Below are 20,083 nucleotides of genomic sequence, written 5' to 3' on the forward strand. Positions count from 1 at the left end.
TATAGTGTTACCTATTTACCAGTTATCAGCTGCGCACTTTTTTTCTTTTGCTATTTCCTTAGCAGCCTGCAGATTTTCTTCCTGCAGAGTTCGCTGCTTCTCTTCGACAGTCTTGAGGTGTGTACGCAGACTTTGCAGTTGGTTCTGCAGTCGGTGCTCTGCTTCAAATTTCTCATCTTCCAACCGTTTCTTTATTTTTTCAAGCTTGTGCAGCTTTTCATTCTTTCCATTGACGTGGATTGTCAACTCCGAATTTTCTTTTTTTAATCTTACATTTTCTCCTTTTTCAGTCTCTGTACTATTCAGGGCCTCCTTGCAGTCCACCTTCCATTTTTGCACATCTGCTTGGAGGCGGGCTGTCTCCTGGCGTGAGACTTCCATCTCCAGGTTTAGGTTCTGAAGCTCCTTCTGAGAGACTTTGAGATCTAAGTTAAGATGTAGGATAGTTTTCTTTGAAATGTCCAGCTCCTCAGTGAGACTGTGAAGTTCCTTTCTGGAGGCTTCCAGTTCTGTGCGGCAGCTGTTGATCTCATGATGTGAGGCATCCAGTGCTCTGCGCAGTGTATGAACATCCTTCTGAGATACATCTACGTCTGTCCGGACATTGTTGACTTCCTGTTGTGAGGCATTCAGCTCTATGCGAAGAGTGTGAACCTCTTGCTGGAAGACTATCATCTGCTTTAGTGCCTCCTCATACTTCCACTTCAGCTTAGCCATCATTTTATCAGATTGGCTCTGCTTTTCATCCATGGCGGAAATTGTAGCGTTTGCAGTATCTAGCTCAGTCTTGAGATAGTCCAATTCTGTCCTGGCCGAAGCGTACATTGCGAGCACATGTACTGTACCTGTAGCTTCAAGTTATTTTCCCGGAGCCGATCAGTCACACCTGGCAACCTTCAGGGCATCCCCAGGGCTGGTCAAGGGATCGTCACTCACCGGTTCCGGCTCCGCTTCCCTGGGATGGTTGGTTGAGGGTTTCTCACTATTAGCACCGGACAGACACTTCTTTGGGGTACACAACTTCTGCCTTGGGCCCTCTGGATATTTGGTCATTCGCGGGACGACTTCTCCATTTTCTCTAGGCTGCAGGGCATTTTCCTCCGCAAGATCTGCAGATGTGTCTGTTCCTTCCACGGTAAGTGAAGAACCGCTTTTCTTTTTCTTTTTTCGCTTTTTTGTTTTGGATGACACTGTCCCCTCAGAGATACTGGGGTCTCCATCTTCATTTGAAATTTTAGCAGCATCACTGGATCCACCTGGCTTTTCTTGCAACTGTAACAGCTGACGGAAATATTCGGTGATCCACTGCTCCCGCTCTCTTTCTCCTGCCGATCATATTTGTCATCATAGGGAGCGGTCTTTTCGGTTTGTACCGAGTTCAGGCACCCCCACCATTCTTGGGGTGTTTTTGTGGGTGTGCCTGGGAGGTTTTGTGGGTGCGCCTCGGTTTGGGTTCCCCATAAGAGATGTCTTCCTCCTCATCGGACTGGAAGGGCCACTCTTCCGTGGGGTAGGGTTCATTACAGGAACGTTGCATCTATTCCTCCATTTTGGGGCTAACAGGTGTAATTTTCTTCCTGACCTCAGGAGGCGCTATTGTAGCTGTTGCCACTGTATTTGCTAGAACCCCAAATGGTTGAAGTCCTACAGGTGGGCATATTTTGCTTGTAGAGGTCGTAGCTCTCACAGGCCTCTCTGTAGACTTTTTCTTCCCTTGGGTAAGTTTTACAATATTAGCAGTACTGTGCATGCATTCACTCATCGTCTGAATAAGGCCTGAAGGGACACTGCTCTGTGTGGTGGGGTTCTTTACACCAGGAACAAATTTTCTTCCCTATTTTTACAGAGTCTGTATTTGACTTCAGCTGGGTGGCCATTTTAAATCCCCAGGGTTCTATTTCTTTAAATACAATGCTGGCTAGCTGCCCATTTTCTGGCTTCAGCAAAGGCATTTGCTTTACACCATTTACTTGCTATGTGCAATCCCTCCGCTTCAGCAACAGAATTTGGTTTTCTGCTTGAGTTCAGTAATTTTCAGTCTCATCTTTGGGTATTATGGCATTCACTATTCACACTTTGGTTGCCTGTTTTACTCCCAAGATACATAGGCAGACTTTACTTGCAGAAAAAAAAAACATTCTTTGCAGTGGAATATTTCTTTCATTCCCGGCAGGGTGACTCAACACTCAGCAATTGGCTTTGGAATACCTTTTACACAGTTCAGCAATCCCTTTTTCCCCCGTAGGGCAATTTTACACTCAGCATTTGTTTGCTGAAAATTCCCCTGCTTCAGCACAGTCTTGCATTAATTTTCACACTTTTCTGCATATACTCCATTCACAGCTGGTAGTCCTATGCGGTGTGGCAACCTTTATTTGCAGAATCAGTACTGCTCATGGGTCACCATCTGTATTCACTGCTTCAGCGAAACATTTGAAAACAACAAACGCCTATCCCTTTTAAGGGCTAACTCACTTCTTGAACCCTGACTATGGCTGGAAGGCAAAACCCCTATTTCAATGACCATATTACACTTTATTGTGATAGGCAAATAAGGTTTACCTGCTTCAGCAGTCTCTCTCCTCTTGGGATTGTGGAAAAGAGTCCATCTGTGGTTTTGTGAGTTTCAGTGCAGTGTAGATTTCCTGCCTGGGTGTGTATCCCTTTAACTCTGTCTCTGCTGCATGAGATTCTTTGGTCAGGCTGTTTGTAGGCAAAAAGCACAAAAAAATTTCACAGGCAATCTCCGGGCCCCTTTTAACTTCAAAGGCCACCTCAATCCCACTTCTCACACCATATGTAGGAGACGTGTTCAGAGGTACGCAATGGAGACTGTTTTTAAGGTGAAATTAAAATGAGGCTTTATTGCGCCTGTCGCTTTAACACAGCAAAACATATGAAAATAAGCCAAACAAAAAACCTATCTCTGCTTTGGAGACTATCTACACATATAGCTCAGCCCTCTCTGACTGGGTTGGTTAGCTAAGCTATTGACCAGCCCCAAAATATAAAAATATATACAGATATATAACAGTTCCAAAAGAAAGTCTTATCTGTTCTCCTGAAGCTGTAGGGGAAGTCCTCTCTGCTCTCCTGGGTAAGCACATTTGTGTGCTACAGCAATGTCTGTCCAGGTTTTGAGGTCTGGTCCCCTTGTCTTGCTATCAGCATACAGTCCAGTCCTTCTGCAGCTCAAGACAGCCGTTCCTCTGGTCAGCCCCCCCCCCCCCCAATTGGGAGACTCAGTTCAGCTCTCCTAGTTCAGCTCAGATGTGAGCTAAGGAGTCTTACTTCCTGTCTCAAAGGCAGGCTTTTTCTAACACCTCTAATCAGCCAGGTGCTGGTCAATTAACCAGCACACTGCTGGATTAGAGGCAAGTTTTCTGAACAGGGTAAGTCCCCTGTTACAGTGTCGAACAGGCATTGATGTTTAGAGGACAGTATGAGTGAAGAAAAGTAGGTTTGCTTGGCAAGTGAGAGGGCAGTTTTATAGAATGGGCGTATGAATTTATAGATGAAGTCTACTTTAGAGTGTGATTTCTTCCAGTAACGTTCCGCAGGCGTGAGCACTTTTGGAGGTTGTGGGTAAAGTGTGTGTGCACGGTTGTGGCTTGGATTGTCTGGGGCGACGTGTTGGGGAAGGATCCATCTTCTCCAAGGCTGATGAGTGCACTGTCATATAGGGAGGTGCTACGGGGTAGTGATAGGAAAGAGGAGAGGTTGTAAAAATGTTGAAAATTGGAGGGGTCTAGAGTATGTGGGTTTCTGTATGTGGTGTGGAAGTAGGTGTTGTGAAGTGAGGCTAAATTTAGGAGGTGATATTCAGAGAGAGAGAAAGGGTGGATTTACAGGAGAGAGGATTTAGAGACAGGGCAGAAGAGGGGAAAAAGCAGGTCAAGGGAGTCCCCGTTGCATTGAGTAGGAGAGGTGATCCTCTGGGAGAGATCATAGGAGGAGTTTAAGAGATGAAATGGGCAGTTGAAGTGGCATTGGGATTGTAATAGGTATGTTAAAGTCTCCCAGAATGACAGTAGGTGTGTCAGAAGAGAGGAGGCTAGGCGGCAAAGTTGTCAAGAAATTGAGATGCAGGTCCAGGGGGATGATAGAAGATAATGAGACAGAGAGAAAGTTGGGAAAGGGGACTGACAGTGTGAACTTCGAAGGAGAGGGGGTGGGGAGGGTGGTTAGGACATGAAATGTGCAGTGTGGGGAATGTAGCATGTCAACTCCTCCGCCCTGTCTATTCCCTTGTCTGGGGGTGTGGCTGAAGGAGAGACCACTATAGGAGAGAGCATTGGGGGAGGCGGAGTGTGGGGGGCGGTAAACCAGGTCTCTGTAATGTCTAGAAGGTTGAGAGAGTTGGAGATGAATAAGTCATGTATTGCAGCAAGTTTGTTGCAGATTGTGCATTCCATACGGCACAGGAAAAGGGAAGGGAGAGGTGTAATGGGGATAAGGTTGTCGTGTTTGACAATGCGTGGTGAGGAGATTATGTTTGGTGTCCTGCTCTTCAACACAACACAGACTAATTAAACAGAAATGTTTTATTTGATATACTTCTATGTTGATTATGGATAAACCAGGTTGGTTCTGAACCCCTGTTTTAGTGTCATCAAACATTTGGCTCACAAACCACAGCTTGTCTGAAATGTGGCAGATTTTGTGAAATGTAGGGATATACTGTATTGTATCAAACGGAACAAGCTGGAAATTACTACAAAAACATACTGTTGAAGCTGTGTCATTTTGCACCAATATATCAAGATACTTTTTCTCCGTTTGCAACAGTTATATTTGGGGAGGGAGTCCATCATCATTTATTTTTTATGTTAAAACATGCCTTCACTTAAGGGGGCATCGCAATACTTTACAGTTGCAATATTATACTGAGATGTATCAAAAGTTGTGCCAGTTTTCTTTCTCTTTGCACCAAATAAATCTGTCAGATCTGAGGCAGCGTTAACATCTGTTTCTAAGAGATCCTCACCAAATGTAAAAAAACAACATTAACAAACTTCATATGCCGCTGGTGCAAATGGATATACATAAAAAATTCTTGCTCTGCGTTTTGGAGCAAATTGCATCTTGTTACATATCTACCACCATTCTGATTGGTGTTTTATGTAAAGCTGATGAGCATTTATGGAGAAATTAGTGCCAGTGATTCTTTTTTTATTTTCTGATTGAAGAAACTTAGTTGGAATATGGTACGCTAGCATTAGCCCTAGTACATTCACATATCAGCTACACAACGCCAAGAAAAGATACAGGACTAAGAACTAAAAATTATCATGAACGCTGGTATCAAGAGAATCGGGCAAGTTCTGTCAGTCCCTTTGCGCTGATTGTGGACACTTTGCTCCAATAAGCAATCTGTCTGCAAATTTGCATTTTTTCATTTAGCAGATGGGATGGGAATTAAGTGCTGTAATAGATGTCTCCAATAATGTGTGGTTGGCTTGTAATGGGTGCCATTATTTCTTTATGAATATAACTTTTTTTTCTAGACTCACTGTTGTTACAATTAAGGGTCCAATTGGTTCCCTAGGGGTTTGGAACGTTGCACATACATTCACAATTAGAGTCTCACTGTCTATATATGTGTCTATACAAAAGTGTGTCGGAATGTGCAATATATAATGTTACAGTATGTGCAATTGAAGCATCAAATATTGTGTTAATGTATATAGCCATCTCTGCTCCTCTATTTTTAAATTGTATATGTTTTTGAACCATGTTTTCTCGTGTTAATTACAATTTTATGGCATGCAAAAAGTCAGTAAGAGTGCATTCATAGGGTACTTTTTTCTGTCTCTCTTTTGTGGTCTCTATCTTCACATATCCCCTAAGCCCGCATACCATCAAAAACACAAGACACTGAACTGGAGGCTACTGTATAGGTAACAAGTCACACTTTTAGTCCAGTACTTTTTAAAATACAATTATACCCAAAAAATCATAATAAACCGACCCTCCCGTCATAGTGGCTTGTTAAGGGGACAAGCCTTTTTGAAAGCTCATATTTTTTAGGGACTATTAAATCTAAACATGTGTTCATATGTATGTATATTGTAAATTGTGTTCAAATAGAACAAGGGAACTTGTGATTATTGATGTCAGTATTGCCGAGATCCACTAACCTTTGATACATGACTATTGACTTAAATAGCAGTTAATGCCAGGTTGTGGTGCAATAAACCGTATTTGGAATATAGTGAATCTCCCCCTATGATGCATTTTTCCAGGGAGGTCACTCTGCAAGGACCAAAAACAGTGAGATGTGGTGGATTTTACCAAACTATGGCATTTTAATGGATAAGCACTGTTTTTTTTTTTTTTTTTTAAATCAGTGAGGCTCTATTAAAACTGCAGTCCAAGCAATATCATAGATAAATTCAGTAAAAGACCCGGGTATTCAAATAATCATGTATGTTTGTCTACTGATTACATTTTGAGGAGACGTAGCTTGAATGTTACTCTATTTAATCACGCAGGAGATTGAATCCATCCTGCACTAAATGTAGAAAATCAGTTTTTCCGCCGTCTGCTCACCATAAGATGTTAAACTAGGGAAGCTTGATCAGATATGGACATAACAACTTTCCATATGTCAGCTTGTCATATACTCATCTTGCAGCTTGATAGACTTTGCAGAGTGGTTATAATTGTGATATCCTGCACAATATCGTAGTTAGGGTCTTATCTCGGTAAGATGTTAAACCAGAAGTGCTTGGCTGGACATAGGCCTCCTGAGAGCCCCAGATGTTACCTAATCATACACAGGTTTGGTAGGGGTTACAAAAGTAGTTGTAAATATGTCCTCCCGCACTCACCAGACTCTCACCTAATGTTACAGTCCATGTTTTCGGGATCCCTCTCATGCCGTCATCCCTGGTCTTTGCAGGGATGTGTTTGAGCTTTCTGATGCGGTAACAGGTCAATAGTTCATTATACAATGTTGAACAGCGTAGTTCTCATAACTCAGTGCAGAGATCTTGAACAACAAAAAGTCACACAAAAAAAGCATGCAGTAAAATCTTGTGTCTCACTGCACGTCCTGCATGGTTATTAGGACACCGCCTCACAAACATGGCGGATGTGTCAAAAACCTGTTTCACATCTCTCCCTACTTGTGGAACTCTTCTCCAACTAATATTCTTCAAACACCTCTTTCTATTTTTAAATCCCTGCTTAGAATTCACCTCCAAAAATAAGTATTTCATTAAATTATCTATGCCTACACTATTGACTCCATATGCACTTGAAGTCCCTGACTTGCACTTTTAATAAATGCGCTTTTATTCCTAGTGTGTCTGTATGTTCTTCAAGGCAGGGTCTCCCTTTGCCTTGTTATCATTAACTTGCTGCTCCTATTCCTATTGTTTGTACTTTTCCCTGTGCTGCAATTTTGTAACGCGCTGTGTACAGTGTTATATATGCATACAAACGGGAAGTGTTAATGGTCAACTGAAAAGTAATTTGTCTTTGTGACAGGGTCTCTTTCCTTCTAAAGGCATGGATAGAAAATCTTCTCGTTAGCTACTGAGTCCAGCAGGGTTAATCTGCAGCCTGGAGCAGTTAATCAGTATCCACCTGGCTCATTAGCAGACCTTAAAACCCTGCAGTAGTGACTGCAGGAGTTCTATCTGATCTAGACACACAACCTGAACCGCTATAAAGCACAGACTGTGATTGAGTTGGCTCTGGCCCAGAAAGGTGCTGGACCGCTGTGGAGAGAAGCCTGCACAAGGACTTTCAGACACCTAACCCAGCTGAAGTTACTAACCTCAACTCTGTTTTATATGTTTGTTGTTGGTAAGGGGCTTGGCTTCCCAACCCATAAACATGGTATATGCTGTTGTTTAGTCAGTGCTCCCTATAGGAGCTAGACCTGTTTTTGTTTTGTTTAACCCCGTTTTTGCTGATTATAAGCACTGGCTAATAAAAAGCATATATTGTTTTCTCTTAAAAACATCTCCTGTTCTAAAAACCACTGCACACATCTCCTATATAGTCTTCCATCATTCCTTAATCTGGAAGTTGTGGATGAAGCTCGAACAGCAGCAATAATGTGAAGACCCATTCAAACTATTCAACATGTTTCACCACAATTGAGTCTTACCTTCTTACCTACAGTAAATTAAGAAAAAAAAATATTTCGGCTTGTTTCAAAATTCAGTGAGGTCAGCGGATGGAAATAACAGATGTTTAATTTTAGAAATATTTTGCTTTTGAAAAAGAACCAAACACACTAAGTCACATGGTTTTCAGATGAAGCTAATTTTTATTTGAATGGATATGAAAAGCAACAAAAAATAAGAATTTTGGCTTAGGAAAATCCACACATTCTTGTTGACAACCCACTACATCCAATCACAGCGTCGGTATACTCAGACCTGTTTTGATTGACACCACAGTAACTTCTGATGTTTTTTCCATCTACAGTAGAATTAATTTGTTCCTTTGTCAGGAATAAGGCACTGAAATTAATGCTGCCTGGTCACAGGAGGAGGGTGCAAAAGGTTGTAAAAATCATGCAGAGGGATATACCAGGGCCTGCGTGATCGCGTGCGATCGGTGCCACTGCACTGAGCCCCGCGGTTACAGAGGTCTCTTCTCCACAACAACTAAACAAATTGCCGGGTGGGGTGACTATATTTGAAATGTCGCACATGTGCAGTCATGCTTGTGACTGCGTATGCACGAACGGCGAGCACTGACTGCGCATGCGAGATGAGCGCTTGCCAGTCGCTTATGCGCATGCGCGATTGGCACTTGCCGACCACCCGTGCGCATGCGTGATCAGCCAATAGAAAACCTGTATACTAGAAAAAAGATGTAATTAATTGTAGCCAAGTCTCCTTGGACTAACATTTTCCTGGCCATGACCTCACTGTAAGGCCCTATAAAAGTGGGCAGTGTGGGCATGATTCCTGAGGGAATCCGTTATAATGTTCGGTGTGTGAAATGTTACATTGTTCAGTAGGTTTGAACAATAAAGTTATAATGGCCTCTCACTGAAGTAAGGGGGGGCCTATGACAAGAATAGGCTGGCTTACTAGCCACTCCCCAGGGAAGGAGGGGGCTGCTCTTCTATATAGTGTGGAGCAGTGAGTGAGAGTGTGTTAGTTCTGGGCTGCTCAGGGTTTGTTCTGTCTGGGATAGTGATTAGAGAAGGATGTTCTTCTGGAAGAGATGCCAGAGTATACAGATACTGCAGAGAGGTCTTTTGCTAGAGAAGTGACTGAGGCCTAGTCCAAGAAGGGGGGTACAGTGATAATGATCCAGTGAATGTACTACAAATACTGCTGCCAATAAACGTCAGTCAAAGCAACAACTGGTGTAGTCCTTGAAGCATGGTTAGTAATGACTAAAGGAAAGAAGTGTCCATGAGGTGCATCATGAAACCTCAGGATCCTCTTGGACTGGAGGCGCTGACCACTGAGGAAATCACTGTGAACCAGTCCTGATACTCCCCACACCACCGCAGAGATCTCCGGCCTTCTGTTTGCCTCACAGGTATGACCACAGCAGCCACAGAATACACTGGTAGCAGACCATTTCCCAGATGGTAGGGGAAAGAGGGCTACATAATGCAAAAACCAATGTAGTAAAATGTGTCAGAAAATGCGGTTAAGTTCCAAAAAGGTACTAGATTAAATTAGAAGCCAAAGACATTACTTATTAAATGTTAGATTTAATATGCTTGTTTCAGAAAAGGGATGTTACAAGGACATACAATATATAAATGCAGACAGTTTAATAAAATAATAAAAGCATAAAGCATAATAATACTTTACCACCTATTAGACCCCTCGAGAGGATTGAAATATGAGAATTCTCATGTTTTTTGGTAAATATATATAGCACCCCTCTGTTGACTTCTACTTTTGATACAAAAATGCATGTATTTATACTCAACGCTTTGCCCCTGTGACCAGGACAGGCCAACCCTTTGTGGGTTTGTCTTATCTTCCACTGCTCAATCTTTTGTGACACTTATGGCTGCTAGAGAGTCATTTTAAACTCAAATGAATCCAAGTATAACATACCCTATAACTCTCTCCCTGTAACCCCTAGAATAATGCTACCTTCACCATTGCATACATATGATTTTAATGCACGCCGGGACATCTGTCTTGACAGGGCTAATGGTAATATTTGAGGAGGCAACAAATAACAGAGCTGTGGACTGGCCAGGGGGAAGGGGGGAAATTGCCCCCCGGGCCGGTCGGATTTGAAAAAATTGGTCCGGTACAGAGAGGAGAAAAGCTAGGTACACGCCCTGTACATTCTGGCCATTAGCTCCTCCTCTCCCGGGCTGCCAGCACACAGTTGTGTGAAAAAGAAAGAACACCCTCTTTGAATTCTATTGGTTTACATATCAGGACATAACAATCATCTGTTCCTTAGCAGGTCTTAAAATTAGGTAAATACAACCTCAGATGAACAACAACACATCACATATTACACCGTGTCATGATTTATTTAACAAAAATAAAGCCAAAATGGAGAAGCCATGTGTGAAAAACTAAGTATACCTTATGATTCAATAGCTTGTAGAACCACCTTTAGCAGCAATAACTTGAAGTAATCGTTTTCTGTATGACTTTATCAGTCTCTCACATCGTTGTGGAGGAATTTTGGTTCACTCTTCTTTACAACGTTGCTTCAGTTCATTGAGGTTTGTGGGCATTTGTTTATGCACTGCTCTCTTAAGGTCCCGCCACAGCATTTCAATTGGGTTGAGGTCTGGACTTTGACTGGGCCATTGCAACACATCGATTCTTTTCTTTTTCAGCCATTCTGTTGTAGATTTTCTGGTGTGCTTGGGATCATTGTCCTGTTGCATGACCCAATTTCGGCCAAGGTTTAGCTGTCGTACAGATGGCCTCCCATTTGACTCTAGAATACTTTGGTATACAGAGGAGTTCATGGTCGACTCAATGACTGCAAGGTTCCCAAGTCCTGTGGATGCAAAACAAGCCCAAATCATCACCCCTCCACCACCGTGCTTGACGTGCTATGAGGTGTTTGTGCTGATATGCTGTGTTTGGTTTTTGCCAAACGTGGCGCTGTGCATTATGGCCAAACGTCTCCACTTTGGTCTCTTCTGTCCAAAGGACATTGTTCCAGAAGTCTTGTGGTTTGTTCAGATGCAACTTTGCAAACCTAAGCCGTGCTGCCATGTTCTTTTTAGAGAAGAGGCTTTCTCCTGGCAACCCTTCCAAACAAACCATACTTGTTCAGTCTTTTTCTAATTGTACTGTCATGAACTTTAACATTTAACATGCTAACAGGCCTGTAGAGTCTGAGATGTAACTCCTGTTTTTTTGCAATTTCTAAGAGCATTGCACGGTCTGACCTTGGGGTGAATTTGCTGGGACATCCACTCCTGGGAAGATTGGCAATTGTCTTGAATGTTTTCCACTTTTAAATAATCTTTCTCACTGAAGAATGATGGACTTTAAATTGTTTGGAAATGGCCGTATTGTTTGGAAATCAACCCTTCCCAGATTGATGGGCAGAAACAATTGCTTCTTTAAGATCATTGCTGATGTCTTTTCTCCATTGTGTTAACACACACCTGAATGCTCCAGACCAGCAAACTGCTAGAACTTCGGCTTTTATAGAGGTGGTCACACTTGCTGATGATCAATTAATCAAGGGCATTTGATTAGCAGCACCTGTCTGCTACTTAGCCTCTTAATTCCTATGGAAGCAGTAAGGGTGCATTTAGTTTTTCACACATAACTTCTCCATTTTGGCTTTATTTTTGTTAAATAAATCATAACACGGTGTAATATGTCATGTGCTGTTGTTCATCTGAGGTTGTATTTACCTAATTTTAAGACCTGCTAAGGAACAGATGATTGTTATGCCCTGATATGTAAAACAATAGAATTCAAAGAGGGTGTACTTTCTTTTTCACACAACTGTATAGACTATACTGCCTGTGCTCGGTGACACTCAGGATAAGCATAACTTAAGCGGCCATCGAGCCCTGAAACGCACTAATACCATATGTGTGGGGGACAGAGTTGACCACGAGGCAAGAATTGATAGCAAACAGCCAGACGGATCCATACTGTAAAGCGGTAGTGTTATACTAACTATACAGTCTGGTACCTTGTGTTCTGTAGTCGCAAGTACAGGAAGTCTACTGCACTGGCAATCAGCCTCACCCTACTGTATCACGGGTGTCCCTGTTGACTAATCACCTTATCATTAGGGGATCAGGTCAAGCCATGTGACCTGACACCATATACCTCTACCACACATATCAAGGTCCACTTATGACTGGGATCTTATCTGACCATCACTAGACTGTCATAGAGACACTGCAGTGACCAAGAGTTATTTTAAGATTCGCTTTTTTATCAAGGCTTCATTCACTACATTTAGGACATTTGTTATAGTGCATCCTTTCTATTTTAAATTGAGCCCAGCTCACAATAAAGCTTACATTTTAATTCCTACATCATATCAATCACACATTTGTATCTACCCTTCCCATCAGGGTACTCTAGCCCACTCTCATAGTATCTCCTAGCCCTATTACACTTGTTAGAGTGCTCTCGCTAAAGGGGACACCTTTTCATCTGTGTTCATCCTAAATCTAGCCCCTGATTGTAGCACCTACTTAGATCAGCTGTAGCGAGGGATTTCCTTCCCATTCCTCCCCTTCCCTTCCCCGCGTTTCCCCTATAGTATGTTACATACAGTTGTATAGCTAATAAAACACAAACACTTGGTAGACCAGACTGCAGTATGTGTGTTGAAAACCTATGTAGTTCCCATTCTGCAACACTGATGACATTGATTGCGCACACGGACTGTGGGCGTCCACATTTCATGCTGGGAGGTTATTGTTTCCCCGATCATCAGGGAAGTCTGCTGGCTCTACATCCGGGCACCCCAGATGACATCCATGATGTCAGAGACTCCGCCTGCTTTGCACAAATCGGCGCAATGATTGGATGAGGAGTTTCCCTCATCTCCTTTCCCCGATCAGCTGGGACATTTAAACCCCGGTATTACTCACTGCACCTATGCAGGGACCCTCGCGGAGAGTGCAGGAGACTTACTGACGAGCAGCACAGCACAAGGATTCGTATTGCCATTTTTTTCTCACAATTAATTGCAGTTTACCCCATGGTGTTCTGTGTAGTTATGTGCATTATATTGCTCTATCAAAAGAGAGTATCTTTATAGGCTATTATACATGTAGTCTCATTCTATTCAGGTTATACCCATGTATTTTTGAACTCTCCAAACATTGGTATTTAAGTTAATAGGTTTACTCTCATTGTTTAGACTGGGTAGGAGCTGGTATAGGCCTGCTTAACAGTCTTTTTTCTCTTTTGTAATTTGAGGTTTTCTGGGTGGAGGTGTATTATCTAGGGAAGTACCATGGACTGTCCTAGTCTGTGGGAACGGGCTTGAAGAAGGGGCATTGTAGGCCCCGAAACGTTACGTTGCCCCCCTATATACCATCACCTTGACCTTAGCGTTTTTTATACGTTGTCTTTACCTTCTCCCCTTTTTTTTCCTGCTGTATTGTTCCATTCCCCTTGTTTTCCCTCCACCCCCCTCTCCCACTCAATTATTCACTTTTTGACTTTATTCCATGAGTGAACGAAAGTGTACAGGACGGTAAAGTAATTTGGAAGCAAAAAGGAGAGAGATAATAATAGCATGTTCTTGTATAGCGCTGCTAGTTTTACGCAGCGCTTTACAGAGACATTTTTCAGGCACATGTCCCTGCCCCGTGGAGCTTACAATCTCTGTTTTTGGCACCTTAGGCACAGGGAGATAAAGTGACTTGCCCAATGTCACAAGGAGCCGACACTGGGAATTGAACTAGGCTCCCCTGCTTAAAACTCAGTGCCATTACTCACTGAGCCACTCCTCTATTGGGCAGTAGTTAGATGGCGGGGATGGACTAAGAGTTGGCTTTTTCAGGATGGGTGTGACAGAGGCATGCTTAAAAGTGGAAGGAAATGAGCCAGTGCTGAGAGAGGTTGAAGAGGTCAAAGTAGATACATTTCCCCTGAACCTGCCACTCTTCAGCTTCAGAGCATTGCCTTCGGCTTTTCGGCTCCTAAATATTTTCTGATCTGGCCCCTTTGGAGACCTGGTTGAAGAAACCTGATGTATATCATCACACTAATGAAGATACAACATTGTGTGTGTAAGATCCTTGGAGCACACAACCATTTTCCTCTTATACCAATGTATGTGAACTTTGTATTTTTCATAGTTACTTGTTGTCTTTCATGCGCACTATTGGTACACTAAGAATATTTATTATAATATTGCAGAAGGCCACAGGATGCGGCTCTAGGTTGAAACTGGGGGGTGGGGCTCATTTTTGATGAAATTATTCAGAATGTCATTGAGCAGATTACAGGCTTTCTCTCCAAAGAGCAAAATTATATTTTATTGAGGTAAATGTAGGTAATTGGAACCATCAATACTTTCTTTTAAGCTTCCAATGTTTTCAATGGTTAAAAACAGGGTTGCAAACCTGTGTATGTGCTCACAAGTGACATCTTTATTTGCTGTACACTGTACAGTGGAGGGTTTTTGTCACTTTTTTATCCAGCATATTTGATAAAATGTGTGGTTGAAACCTATCCCAGCATCACATTGAATAACTAGTATAATTATCTTCACACTGCAGAGACCCAATAGGTTGAAAAGAAGTAGGTTTACTGGCTATGTACTTCTTTAACCCAGGCTGTGCTGAAAAGCTGTGTAATGCAGCCAGCATATGCTTATAGGAGTCCATGTTAAAATGGACATAAAGTAAAAGGTGACAATGTGTGTTATTTACATGTCATTTCCCAGAATCCCCAGCTGCAGTGGCAGCACTTTATGCTAAGACAGGGGAGTGCAATCTTTTTTCCTTGTGCCCCCCCCCCCCCCCCCGTCGGCTGTTCCCCTCTCTCCACGCCCCCTCCTTACCTTGGCTCCGGCGTCGACTTAACATGACCTCGCGGCATCATTTGACGCCGCGTTGCCATGGCGACGCGTCACCAGGAGCAAGTTAAGTGCAGTTTACAGAGGCCTTCGCCGCTTCCCCAGCACTTAATTTAAGTGCCTTCGGGAAGCACGCGGGGCCTCTGTAAACCCTGCGCCCCCTCGCAGACAATCTCGCGCCCCCCAGTTTGCGCACCGCTGTGCTAAGAGATGGGTTGCATACTTGTCTGAGACGTGAATGTGCTCACAAATGCTCCTTTTTTTATTTTTTTTACAACTAAATGCTAGTTAGACCCTTTTTAAAGGTGTAAAACAGCTACATGTAACCTTTTAATTATGTCTTTATTCCTAGGCAGTACAGCCCCTTAAACCTCCTCAAATACTATTTTTAATTATGGCCCTTACCTCCTCTTAAAACGTCATACAGCTTTGCCACACTGCATTTTGGGACTAGTAGTCTTACTATCCTCACTGCAGGTTGTCAAGACAGCTGACGCAACCTCCAGCGAAAAGGCCCCGCCCGCTCGCAGTGCATGACGGGAACTGTAGTTCTCAGTAGGCAGAGTTACCATAACCATGTAGAGAAAAAAAAACTACCATGCCCGAAATACCTCGCGCGCAGGAAGAGGCTTCCGCTTGGTAGCCGGCAACGTGTGTGTCAGAGAGCAGGCTGCTGCTGTGTGTCCACTGGCCTGTTCTGTGGCGGAGGAGCCAATATGACGGTGAGCAGCGCTTTGTCAGTGGGGTTAGAGAAGTGCAATGGCGGGAGTAGGCAGAGAGTGGGATTATGAAAAGGGAGAATCATTAAGCCAACTGGGGAGAGCAGGTCAGGGTTTGGGGTGTGAGGATGCTGGGTGTCAATGCGGTGGCACTTCCACCTGCCTGGGACTCGCCTCCACCTGCCTGGGACTCGCCTCCACCTGCCTGGGACTCACATAATGATTTCTATGCTACTCATAGTTACAGCTCATACCAAGATCTCAGTGCAGTGCAGTCATTCCGCTGTGATATACTGTAACATCTTGCTCCAGGTGGAAAGATCAAACAGATGGACCTGCCCTGGGTCCTTTAATCCGGAGCAGCCTCATTCGGGGTCTACTCCTGGGGTGATAGTGTCTCCTACCTGCTATACCTATTCTCTTGGAGATGGAAAACCTCTATTTCTTGGAGCAAGGGAAGACAGCCAATAACACTGCCACATTGTGTGATTAATCATTAAACACACTGAAAACATGATTGCGTGGGACATCTAATGTTATGTGGCATTTAAGAAATGAGCATTTTTGGGGCATCCAGCACTTATAATAGTGACCTACATGTTATGTGGGTATTCATGGTTGAGCAGAAAAGTGTTTGAGACAGACTTATTACATCTGCAGTCAATTCATAATCCTTTTATTCTATTGTAATGCATTTTCTATTTATTGGGTGAAAAATTGTCCTTTCAATCGGTTTCCCCGTAAAATGGTTACATCAAATCCAGTATCCCACAAAACCTTGAAAGTTGAATGAATAATATAAATAAAAAATACCGTATATTTGTGGATACAGATTGTATTTACAATTAGCAGTTGCACGGATTAGCATTAAAATGCTCTGAAATGCTTTATAATGAGTTTAAAGTCTCCTTTGCTCAAGTAAATTGTAGGAGTTTGCATCTAGTGCTGTGGTAGAGATGTCTGTAGCACTAACATGTTATCTGTAACCCACAATTAATAATACTCAGTTTACTGGCTTTCATTTTCACATCAGTTCATTGGAAATGACAAGGCAGAAGGAATTTATTGAAACAGAAACAAAGTTGATTGCATGCACAGTGAAAATCCCAAATCCTTGCAAATTTATTTAAATCACACTTGAATATACATTTCAATCCTAAATGCCCTGAAAACTTGTTAAACGTGGACCTGAAAATGAGCTTTTGATTTTTCAGCACTGAATTGATGCAGTAGTTATGATTGCCCAGATTTTCATTATAAAAACAAACTATATAAGTTTTTATTTTCTGAATTTACAGAATCCGTGTTTACTGTAAATAACATCCCACATCCATTTACACCTGGTGTAAGACGACTGCTGTCACACTCTGGTTTAAGCTCTGTCATTTTAACTCGGTACTATAGACCAAAGCCACTTCCTTTAGTTTTCAGTGACAGCTGTTGCTTTTTCCTACCTGTGAGTTTGTCAGTGGTTTCCAACTTTTTTTTTGTTCAAGGAACCATATGAAATTCTGAGGAACCCCAACACGCTCTAACAGCGAGTTTGAGATCAGATGCATTGTAATTTTGGTGCAATCTTAAAATTACGCGAACCCTTTAGGAATGCCCGGGAACTCGGTTTGAAAAACACTGGTTTGAGTGATGACACATTTTATGTGCAGGAGAAATGTAAAAGTTATATTTTTTTTCTTTAGCAGAGTTTGCCATAACAATTTGGTCAAGAACTCCTCCACACACTCATTGCTCTGGGCTTCACACAAGTTGTTTGCTCTGCTATCTATAAAAGTGGACACACTTGATCTTGTTTTCCAGACTGACTTGGAAATCCCTGACCTAACAATAGACCCGGTTGTCTGGTCAGACCACCAATCCATTTGGTTCTCAATCACAGCATCCATTACACCCCCACCCCCATATAGACCCTCGCCCATGGAGGTGACCAGGTATCGTCTGTTTAGCGGTTGGACCCCCCCAGGGCCTGATGGCAAACCTGAATTTATCTTGATATATTGAGTGCCTGCATGGATCCCAATGTTCTTGTCCATTACTACAATAGAAATATGGGAGCTGCAATGGATATTATTGCTCCTGTTCGCATACAACATCACACCACCACACACCCCTTGCTTTGACTGTTCTATTAAGGAATTGAAGAACGGTCGCAGGCTTGAACGGTTCTGGCGGAGGTCTTGCATGGTTGAGGACCATCATGAAATAGCTGTCCACAAATACTCTGAAGAAGTCAGAGTTTCTGTCACGTGAGATTGCAGCAGCGTACAATAGACCAGCTCAGCTCTTTCACACCGTGGAGAGGATCTGCAAACCAGCATATCTTAAGTCTGGTGAAGACTTTTCACAGCCCTGTAATAATGCAGATTTTTAGTTATGGCAGATTTTATACGCTCACCCTTGTAAAATTCCTAGTTCAGGATTTATTGGGGCTAGGAATGTAATAGTATTAAAGGTATGTTCTATTGGATGTTTTGATTTGCATGAGTTTAGAAAACCAATCTTCTATATTGTTGCTTCTCTTAACCTGTTTTCTATAAAAATTCGCTTTTTTTTGTGTGACAAAGGAACGAAAGGGAACTGCTAAGGTTGACTCCCTTAAGAAGATTGAAAAGGAAATCCAGGCAAAATGGGAGGTTGAAAAAGTATTTGAAGTGAATGCTTCAGACACTCAGAGTCAAAACAGGTAATGAATTATTGTCATTTTTTTTTTGCTGCAATTTATTGCTCACCGTGTATTTACATAATAATATTCTACATTAGAAAAATATATTTTTAAGTGGTGTGTATATAACTTCAACATCTACTCAAGTTATAATTCGTCAACAGAGAACCAGCAAGTGCCTGGATTAAGATAACTGGGTATTTATTAAGGATTTGTGCAATCCTTTTTTTTTTTTTTTTTAAGTGTTTAAGCACATTTGCATTTATTAAGCTAGCAAGGTAATGTTAATTAAGAAAAAAAGATGCAACCAATGAAAGCGTTTTAACTTCTCTAAATTGCACATTTGTACAAACCTCCAACCATTGATAACCATTGCACGTATCTTTATCTTTCACTTCTAAATGATTGTTGACATTTTGTATTCCCTTTAGCAGAGTAGCATGGCCGTTTTCTTGCTATCCTTTAAAGCTGCAGTTCAAGCTCCCGTTAATTTATTTATTTAAATTTTTTTTTTTTTACTTTTAATAGTTTCATTTGGGCAATCTCTACTTACCTAAAGAACTGCATTGCTGCCGGTCAATTCGTTCTCCGTCTATTGATCGGCAAAGTTTGGCGACATCTTTAAATATGGGGAATGTATATGGTTGCTATAGCAACAAGTATGCTTTTAAAAATAGAATACAAGAAAATTGGTCTTTCAAAGTTGTTTTTTTTAAAACAGAAAATGCTAAAAGTATTTTTTCTTACTACAGAACTGATTTATTAAAAAAAAACACACATGCAGGATATTGCTTGAACTGCAGCTTTAAAAGTAAAACAGAAAGAAAGGGGGAACATCCGCTCAGCTAAGGGTTGAAATTTTGTAGGGGACGGTGCTCATCTGGATAGAGGTTTGTACAATATACTATATAAAGGCAAGTAAACCCAGTTGTGGGCACTCACTCCCCTTAGTGGATGTAATGTGACATTAAAAACATATTTATTAACATCATTAATATATATACAGTGTGAAACAACGACGCAGAACTATATCTTTCAACACCTGTTAGGGTGTTAGGATCTTAAAGTTATTAGAGGATTGTTGGTTTAAATAAATGTCCAACCTCCTCTGGTTCAGTGACCAATAGAGAAAAATAGGGTACCCCATTAGTAGGTATTGGGGTAACGTGTAATAACACCATAGATAAACATCTAGATATGTAAAGCCAATATAATTGTATACATTTCTAGTAATCTGTAACTAGATATACTGTATTTAAACACTGAATCCAGATACTGAGTATTAGGCAGTTGGCATAAAATTGGAGAGTAATAGTCTATTTATAGGTTCTGGTGTAGGTAAGTTGTATAAAAAGCATTTGACCTATACCAATGATCCATATCCAGATGTGTATAGCAAAGAGGAGTCTAATAGTACAGGCAGTCCTCGGTTATCAACGGAATCCGTTATGGAAGTAGCATTGGATAGTGAAACTGTTGTAAAGTGAGTCCCGTGTTTATCAATGGCGGTGAGCGTTGGATAACGCATTCAGGAGTTGGATAACGCATACGCATACTGGCATTGAGGAACGGCCCATAGGGTTGCATTGTAAAGCGTTAGATATGCCGTTTGTTGGATAGCGTGGACTACCTGTATTCGAAAGGCTTTGATGTAAGTGATCCTGCTGTGGTGAGTAATTCAGGTTATCCGCCCTGTAGTATATAT

The 20,083-nt window shown here is 42.0% G+C and overlaps 1 protein-coding gene and 1 long non-coding RNA gene across 2 annotated transcripts in view; one reads left to right on the top strand and one right to left on the bottom strand.

Annotated features, from left to right (window-relative positions):
- The window catches only part of LOC142495489 (uncharacterized), a 35,988-nt gene extending 20,436 nt beyond the window's left edge, over positions 1-15,552 (bottom strand). Inside the window, exons 1-2 of the long non-coding RNA XR_012801748.1 lie at positions 15,391-15,552; positions 6,834-6,994 (exon numbers count right to left, since the gene is read on the bottom strand). This is a non-coding gene — a long non-coding RNA (uncharacterized LOC142495489). The remainder of the gene's footprint in view (positions 1-6,833; positions 6,995-15,390) is intronic.
- Positions 15,553-15,561: 9 nt separating this feature from the next.
- The window catches only part of LARS1 (leucyl-tRNA synthetase 1), a 41,686-nt gene continuing 37,164 nt past the window's right edge, over positions 15,562-20,083 (top strand). Inside the window, exons 1-2 of the mRNA XM_075601036.1 lie at positions 15,562-15,707; positions 18,281-18,399. Coding sequence (XP_075457151.1) covers positions 15,702-15,707; positions 18,281-18,399 — 125 coding nt within the window. The 5' untranslated portion in view covers positions 15,562-15,701. The remainder of the gene's footprint in view (positions 15,708-18,280; positions 18,400-20,083) is intronic.

Source organism: Ascaphus truei, chromosome 5 (genome assembly GCF_040206685.1).
Source record: "Ascaphus truei isolate aAscTru1 chromosome 5, aAscTru1.hap1, whole genome shotgun sequence".
Taxonomy (NCBI): domain Eukaryota; kingdom Metazoa; phylum Chordata; class Amphibia; order Anura; family Ascaphidae; genus Ascaphus; species Ascaphus truei.